The 9,169-nt window shown below is 34.7% G+C and overlaps 1 protein-coding gene across 1 annotated transcript in view; it reads left to right on the forward strand.

The window, feature by feature from the left end:
• mapk8ip1b (mitogen-activated protein kinase 8 interacting protein 1b) overlaps positions 1-8,698 on the forward strand; it is a 30,430-nt gene extending 21,732 nt beyond the window's left edge. Inside the window, exons 8-12 of the mRNA XM_073836808.1 lie at positions 2,189-2,292; positions 4,033-4,140; positions 5,386-5,456; positions 6,067-6,165; positions 7,754-8,698. Coding sequence (XP_073692909.1) covers positions 2,189-2,292; positions 4,033-4,140; positions 5,386-5,456; positions 6,067-6,165; positions 7,754-7,826 — 455 coding nt within the window. The 3' untranslated portion in view covers positions 7,827-8,698. The remainder of the gene's footprint in view (positions 1-2,188; positions 2,293-4,032; positions 4,141-5,385; positions 5,457-6,066; positions 6,166-7,753) is intronic.
• Positions 8,699-9,169: the final 471 nt, after the last annotated feature.

Genomic DNA, 9,169 nt, shown 5'->3' on the forward strand with positions numbered 1-9,169 from the left:
ATTTATTCAAAACTCATATATTTCTTTAAGAATGTACTGTACACAAATGCAGTAATTGCAAGAACAGTTGCAATAATATTTACTGACTCAAAAATTGAAGTTAAATCATATCTTATCAATTGAATTAGAGCAAATAGTCAAAGTAACGTTGATGAAATCAAATTTAGTCAAATAGTCAAATGCCAAATCTGAGAGAAATAAGTCTAATGGAAAATTAGACCGTTTCCAGAAAGCAGAAAGCTGAGAGCGGAGTAAAAGGATGAGCAGTCTGAAGTCTCCGATCTGTCAAAGACACATTTCTAACACTTCTTATACTGTAAAACCAGACAATACAGGACGTCTAAAGGTCGCTTTTGATGCCAAGCTCGATCGAAAATATCTCAGCTCGTGATTAGTAATTATAGACATTGTCATTATAACTAATAACCTTCGATGTGGACGTAAAGTTTAATTTCCCTTTTCTCTGGAGACCTGTCATCTAATTGTTTTTTTTGGCAACTGTCTGTACCAAGTTCCAAGAACATCAGTTCTACAGAAATGTACTTTGGACACCTGATTATCACACACATTAAAACCACAGCAAAACAGTCAATCCTTATGCAAGTCTTTGCAAAACAGATGAAGATGGAAAAACAAACAACTTATCCATACATTGAGTTGATTGATAATTAGATAATTAATAAGACATAACATTACTTCTAATATTCCAATATTATTCATATGTATTAATATTTTCTTCTCAATAATTATATGGTAACACTTTACAATAAGGTTCATTAGTTAAACATTAGTTAATGTATTAACTAACATGAACTAACCATGAGCAATACATTAGTTACTGTATTGACTAATCTTTATTAATGTTAGTTAACGGAAATACAGTTGTTCATTGTTCATGTTAGTTCACACTGCATTAACTAATGTTAACAAGGTTTTAATAATGTATTAGTAAATGTTGAAATTAACATTAACAAAGATTAATAAATGCTGTATAAGTGCAGTTCATTATTAGTTCATGTTAACTAATGAACCTTATTGTAAAGTGTTACCAATTATATATATATATTCGTACACACACCAGTTACTCTCTAAAAAAGTAACTAATTATGTTATTTAGTTACTTTTTATGGAACGTAATGCATTATGTTACTTTTGCGTTACTTTTTAAATCTGGGCAGGGCTTGCTTGCTTGTTTTTAATATAAAAAGTTCTATTTTTAGCAACTGTAAAAGCCTTTTTACACCAAAAGCCACAGTCTTAGAGAAAAGTAAATTGACGTTTGTAGACTCCATTGATAAACAAAAAGCATGTTGAGGCTGGGTTAAAGTTTGTGGATTATTGGGAGACTATAGTATGGTCAGATGAAAGCAAAATTGAACTTTTTGGCAGTCATTCTACACACCATGTTTGGAGGAGAAATGGCACTGCCCACCGCCCCAAGAACACCATACCAACAGTTAAGTTTGGGGGTGGAAGCATCATGGTTTGGGGCTGCTTTTCAGCAAGGGGTACTGGCAGACTTCATTATTGAAGGCAGGATTAATGGAGAAATGTACCGGGACATTCTGGATAAAAATCTGCTGCCATCTACCAGAAAGTTGAAAATGAAAAGAGGATGGACATTTCAGCAAGACAATGATCCCAAACACAAGGCCAAGGAAACAATGAAGTGGTTTCAAAGAAAGAAAATCAAGTTGCTTGAATGGCCCAGTCAATCACCTGACCAAAAATCTATGGAGAGAACTGAAGATCAAAGTTCATAAAAGAGCCCCAAGGAACCATCAAGATTTAAAGAGCATTTGTGTGGAAGAATGGGCCAGAATCACTCCGGAGCAATGCAGATGACTGGTCTCTCCAGACAAGAGGCGTCTAGTAGCTGTAATCACCAACTAAGGCTTTTCTACAAAGTATTAAATAAAGTGTGTTCAATCCTTACTCCCTGTGTCATTTCACTTTATTTATTATGACTCAACTTGTATACTTAAATGTTCTGTTTCTTTGTATGAATTCAATATTTGGCTTGATGGCTACATCTGGTGGAAATTGTGTCAATAGCCCACTTAGAAATACCCTTACTGATAAAAATGCCTTACTGTGTCAAATACGTATTTTCCCAGCTGTATATATGTATAAACAAATGTGACTTGGCTTTAATAACTGGTCTTTGTCTCTGTCTTGTTCTCATTAGCAAAAAGTACTGAATGGATGGAGACATATAAGATGAAATTCCTCGGCTCGGTTCAAGTGGTGAATCACAAAGGCAATGATGTTCTGTGTGCAGCCATGCAAAAGGTTTGTTTGAGATTTACTTTACATTTCAATGCATGTTCAATATTGTAAATGCATTTCTTCCATAATAGTGATTTATGTGAAAAATGCAAAATTTACTATTTTTTGCTTTAAAATGTTGATTAAGTGAAAACAAGTGTGCACCACCAAAACCCCGCCAAAACATGGCCTGAATGAAAGACTTATGTATTTGAATTGCATTTAAACAATTTTATAAATTTGGATTACACAGTTTTAACATAAATAGACATAATGTGATGCATATTTGTGACCCTGGACCACAAGACCAGTCATAAGGGTCAATTATTTTAAATTAAGATTAATCTGAAAGTTGAATAAATAAGCTTTCCATTGATGTATGGTTTGTTAGGACAGTATTTGGCTGAGATACAACTATTTGAAAATCTGAATCTGAGGGTGCAAAAAATAAAAAAATGTAAATATTGAGAAAATTGCCTTAATCTCCGTCTTTTCAAAGCCTTATTTATTATCTAGCTGATACCAACATTTTACATCTAGGCTGTGCACACTTATAATAACTTAAATCCTGGCAAAATGAAACGTTCCTGTGGCTGATATACAGCAAAAATTAAATTCTCAACCCGATTTGCATTACAGTATGTGCACTTAACGTCACTTGTCCAAAACTGAGCATAATGCCTAAAAGAAAAGTTATGACTGCTGTGCATTTACACTTGACTGAACATTGATCTGTTGCTTTTTCCACTGTCTGGGTACCGCAGCTACTCAGATTTAACGCCATACAGCAAAATAACACATGCTGGGTGCAGTCAGAGGACTATCATTTTGTTGATAATCTTTTTAATAGAAACAGCCAGGTATAGCAACATGCAATCGTTAAAAGAATCAAGAAAAGCTGTAAATTATTTTAAATTGTTTGAATAATTTCTGTGTACATGTGATTTTCTTATTGCTTTTCCTATTTTTTTTTCTCCTATTTTGATGTAATTAATGTTATTGCACTTGTTGTTTTAAAGACTGCAAAAGAATGAAAATAAATAAATAATGGACTTGTTGAACAACAATGGATGGCCAGATTTGGTTGACCAATCGGTGGAAAGGGGCGTCTTGTAACCGCTCACATGTGGAAAACCAATTTAAAAGTCATTTATCCGTTTTCTACCCGTGAACCAAAAAACGAAAAAACAAGCCGAAATTTCGTTTTTTCGTTTTCTGAACAAATGAGAAAACGGAATGAACCTGCTTATTTCGTTTTAAATTCAAAAACAAATGAACACAACGTACACGGAGCCTTTTTCCACAGCTAGCCATATTTTAACCATGTTCACATTTTAACTGAAAAAAAATGAACAGATTTATGCTGATTTTAAGCTATTTGAATTTATACATCATATTTTATAAAATTATTTCAAAATGCCAAATATGATTTAATGTTTTAAAAATTTTATAAATTAAAAGATGCAAACAGTTAATAATAAACAATGCCATATTTTTTTTTCTTTCTTTTGCGTACAGAAATCTCACCTCTTATCTCTGAATGACAAATATGCACAAATATGCATCACATTAACTGGGTCATCCATCTAAATGCACATTTAAGTTGCAATTCCAATACATAAATCTTAAATTTGGGCCTAAATATTTTTGAACCATAGTGAGGGAATCAACATGTACACTTGCATGTGTAAGATGAAACACTCTCTGAATGCTGGTGTTGATATATTCTTAATTAGACTGATAATGGTTTATAATTGACTCCAGATTGCCATGAACAGGAGACTGACTGTACATTACAATCCTCCTTCATCCTGCGTCCTGGAGATCAACGTGAAGGGACTGAAACTCACGGTGCAGGATGATTTCGACATGGTAATATTCATCGACTGCATTAACAGTGTTTGTTTTAGGATCGTCTTTAAGCACATTTTACATCAAGCATCTCCTCTCCAAGACTTGAAACCTGAAAATTAAGACTTTCAAGTGAGGAATGAAGAATAATACTATTATTTATTTCTTGAATATTTAGCTGTATGAAAATCTTCAAACAATACAGATGAACTACACTCTTAAAAATAAAGGTGCTTCAACAGGTTCTTCAAGGGATGCCATAGAAGAGCCGTTTTTGGTTCCACAAAGAACCGTTCAGTCAAAGGATCTTTAAAGAACCATCTCTTTCTTACCTTTTTATAATCTGAAGAACCTTCTTTCGCCACAAAGAACCTTTTGTGAAACAGAAAGCTTCTTCAGATGTTAAAGGTTCTTTATAGAACCATTTAGACCGAAAGGTTCTTCTATGGCATCGTAAAACACATTTATTTTAAAAGAGTGTAGGCTACGGATTGAAATGATTTTTAAACATATTCAGTATGTGTCAAGAAAAACTACTCTCCTACACTGCAAAAATGCTTTTCTTGCTTAGATTTGTTTGTCTTGTTTCTAGCCAAAATATCTGAAAATTCTTAAACCAAGATGGATTTTCTAGACGAGTAAAAATTATTTTCTTGTTTTCAGAAAAACAAACCAAAATTATGTGATTTTTTGGTTAGAACAAGCAAAATAATCTGCCAATGGGGTAAGAATCTTATTTCAAACAGAAAACAAGATTATTTTTCTTACCCCATTGGCAGATTATTTTGCTTGTTTCAAGCAAAAACACACTTAATTTTGACTCGTCTAGAAAATCCTTCTTGATTTAAGAATTTTTTGATATTTTGGCTGGAAACAAGACAAAAAATCTAAGTAAGAAAAGCATTTTTTGCAGTGAATAAAGGTGCTTCACGATGCCAAAGAAGAACGTTTTTGTCTAAATGGGTCCATGAAGAACCTTTAACATCTGTTTCACAAAAGGTTCTTTGTGGCGAAAGAAGGTTCTTCAGATTATAAAAAGGTAAGAAAGAGATGGTTCTTTAAAGATCCTTTGAATGGTTCTTTGTGGAACCAAAAATGGCTCTTCTATGGCATCCCTTGAAGAACCTGTTGAAGCACCTTTATTTTTAAAACTGTAGATCAGGAAATGTTGGTAAAATTAGTCAAAAGATGTGGGAACCCTATTTAATAAACTAAAGTTGGTTTGTGAACATGCAGTCTAATGGTTTTCTGAATGTGTTTCCACAGGGCAGCCAATATAGTCACTTTTTCCACTTGAAAAACGTCTCATTCTGCGGCTACCATCCCAGAAACAAGAAGTAAGTCAAGCGTTTACCAGGGATGATGGTTTTGTTATTAATACTTTGAATATATACTACCATTCAAAAGTTTTTCTTGAATAATTTATTTTATTCAGCAAGGATGCTTTAAATTGATCAAAAGTGACCGTGAAGACATTGTTACAGAAGATTTATATTTTAAATTAATTCTGTTTTTTGTCATTATGACCATTTTTGATAAAAATAGTTTCTTGAGCAGCAATTCAGCATATTAGAATAATTTCTGAAGGATCATTTGACATTGTAATGATGCTAAAAAAACAGCTTTTTGTCACAAAAATAAATTATATTTTACAATATATTCAAATCGCAAACAGTTATTTTAAATTGTAATAATATTTCACAATTTTAAAGTATTTTTCTATATTTTTGATCAAAAAAATGCATCCTTGCTGAGCAGATAAGGCTTTTTTTTTCTTTTTAATTTTTCTTTTTTTTTTTTTAAATCCAAACATCTAAAAGCAGCCTTGATGAGCAATAAAGGACTATTCAAAAACAGAAATCTCGTTTATTTTATACTGAATGATAGTTATTGCATTGATTCGGGTTTATTTAACAGTCAGTATTTTAACGTCTGGTATCTCCGCAGGTATTTTGGCTTTATTACCAAACATCCAGCGGATGAAAGGTTCGCCTGTCACGTCTTTGTGTCTGAGAACTCCACCAAACCGCTTGCAGAGTCTGTGAGGTCAGTCTGGTTTTACGATAATACAATGCATCAGTGGTGTGAAAAAGTGTTGGTCCCCTTCCTGAATTTTATTTTATTTTTGCATGTTTGTCACACTTTAATATTTCAGATCATCAGTCTAATTTAACTATTATTCAAAGATAACCCAAGTAACACAACATGCAGTTTTTGAGTTAAGTTTTTTTTATTATGAAGGGAAAACAAGATCCAAACCCACATGGCCCTGTGTGAAAAAGTGTTTCCCCCCTAAACTTAACAGCTGGTTGGGCCACCTTTAGCAGCAACAACTGCAATCGAGCATTTGCGCTAACTTGCAATGAGTCTGTTACAGGAATTTTGGCCCACTCATCTTGGCAGAATTGTTGTAATTCAGCCACATTGAAAGGTTTTCCAGCATGAACCGCCTTTTTAAGGTCATGCCACAGCATCTCAATAGGATTCAGGTCAGGACTTTGACTAGGCCACTCCAAAGTCTTCATTTTGTTTTCCTTCAGCCATTCAGAGGTGGATTTGCTGCTGTGTTTTGGATCATTGTCCTGCTGCAGAACCCAAGTTCGCTTCAGCTTGAGGACACCAACAGATGGCCGGACATTGTCCTTCAGGATTTTTTGGTAGACAGCAGAATTCATGGTTTCATTTATCACAGCAAGTCTTCCAGGTCCAGAAGCAGCGAAACAGCCCCAGATCATCACACTACCACCACCTTATTTTACTGTTGGTATGATGTTCTTTTTCTGAAATGCTGTGTTACTTTTACGCCAGATGTAATGGGACACACACCTTCCAAAAAGTTCAACTTTTGTCTCGTCAGTCCACAGAGTATTTTCCCAAAAGTCTTGGGGATCATCAAGTTGTGTTCTGGCAAACCTGAGACGAGCCTTTATGTTCTTTTTGCTCAGCAGCGGGTTTCCTCTTGTAACTCTACTTTGCAGGCCATTTTTGCCCAGTCTCTTTCTTATGGTGGAGTCATGAACACTGACCTTAACTGAGGCAAGAGAGGCCTGTAGTTCTTTAGATGTTGTTGTGGGGTCTTTTGTGACCTTTGGATGAGTCGTCGCTGCGCTCTTGGGGTAATTTTGGTCGGCCGGACACTCCTGGAAAGATTCACCACTGTTCCATGTTTTCGTCATTTGTGGATAACTGTGGTTCGCTGGAGTCCCAAAGCTTTAGAAACGGCTTTATAACCTTTTCCAGACTGATAGATCTCAATTACTTTCTTTCTCATTTGTTCCTGAATTTCTTCAGATCTCAACATGATGTGTAGCTTCTGAGGATCTTTTGGTCTGCTTCACTTTGTCAGGCAGGTCCTATTTAAGTGATTTCTTGATTGCGAACAGGTGTGGCAGTAATCAGGTCTAGAGAAACTGAACTCAGATGTGATAAACCAGTTATGTTTTCCCTTCATTAAAAAAAACAAAACAACTTCATTTAATTTAAATTTGTTTGATGATCTGAAACATTAAAGTGTGACAAACATGCAAAAGAATAAAAAATCAGGAAGGGGGCCGACACTGTATAATATACCGTATGGCATTCTTGTTTGACCCAGTTCTTTCATTCTTCTGCTCTTTATTGGTTTCTTTAACAGGAAAGCTTTCCAATTGTACTATAAAGAGTTCGTGGAGGTCTCGTGTCCCACAGAAGACATCTATCTGGAATAATCTCTGATCACAACACAGCAGTGTATATTATGACTATGCTACATGAATATAAGAGAAATTATAATATGTGTATATAATCAAAGACTAATATATCTGACAAAAAGGACCAAACGTGGCTGAATGAGGGTTGTAACGTGATGCACATGAGCTGGTTTTGTTGGAATTGGAAGATGAACCGAATTAAAAATTGTACAGTATAAAAGGCTGAAATTATTTTCCAGGATATTGAGGATTTTGAACGCTTTAGATGAGGCTTTCATCTGTTTATGTGCTCTTGCTGCTGCGCTGTGCTTCAGGCTTCATAGAGGATATTTTTTCATAGAAGAAAACCATACATTCTCATGAAATATTAGAACTATATCTACAATAACCAGCTTAATGAGACCAACAGATCTGCCATTTCAGCTATTTATGTCTTGATGTCTGTTGCATTTTACAGGTATACCAGCATAATCAATTCCTAAAACCTGCCTGTAAAGTGATGTTCATAAGTATTCATCTGAAATGATAAAATAGCACTCCTTTGTTTGCAGTTAGTCACCAAATGAGAGATCTATAAATAGCTACAAAGGAGTCATAGAGCAATTTTATCCTATTAATAGAAGCCATTAATTGTGCAACAGAAAATGTTTTAGGCCTTTTGATCACAGCAAGTGCAATGGGAACGGTTAACAAAGTAATAAAACTAGAAAACACTAGTGCCATGGAGTTCCTGTTCAAAGCTTGAAGGTAAATGAGTTTGGAAGAGCTGCTTCGTGGCTTGATTCTCATAGACTCCTGAGGTATTTCTTGTGAAAGCAAGACCTTGTTTCATCAGTATGAACAAATTATGTACAAATGATGTGCTCATTAAAGGCTTGTTCATCAAGGAACACTTGTAGGTCACTTCTTTTATTTAGATACCAAAATAAACGGGTCAAGAGTTTCTTTTTAGATGCTGCTGCAGACTTGACTTCAAGTAGGTTGGCTATATTTATCACTGCAGCTCAGTTTTCAGCCTTTTAACCAATCAGAGTTGAGCGCAAGAACACGACGGCCAATCAGAGGCGTTTCAATTAGTCACCGTGCAGATCTGCTCAAAGGGGCAGTTTTGTTCAATGCATTTGGCTTTTTAATTTGTAAGTGGACGATGTCCAGATACCATTGCAATTTAATAGAAAGGGTAAAAGGTGCCAATATTCTCTGAATTCAAAGCCTCATTTTATAAGCATAAAATTTAATACAAGCCAAGCCCGACGAATCCTTCTCATGAGCATTTAATACTGTTCAGTCTGAGTTAAATGTCTTTTTTGGCTCATTTTATCTGTAAAAGATAAATGCCTAATAATTCTGTACACCTGAAT

The sequence above is a fragment of the Garra rufa genome, chromosome 3 (assembly GCF_049309525.1).
Source record: "Garra rufa chromosome 3, GarRuf1.0, whole genome shotgun sequence".
NCBI classification, from domain to species: Eukaryota; Metazoa; Chordata; class Actinopteri; order Cypriniformes; family Cyprinidae; genus Garra; species Garra rufa.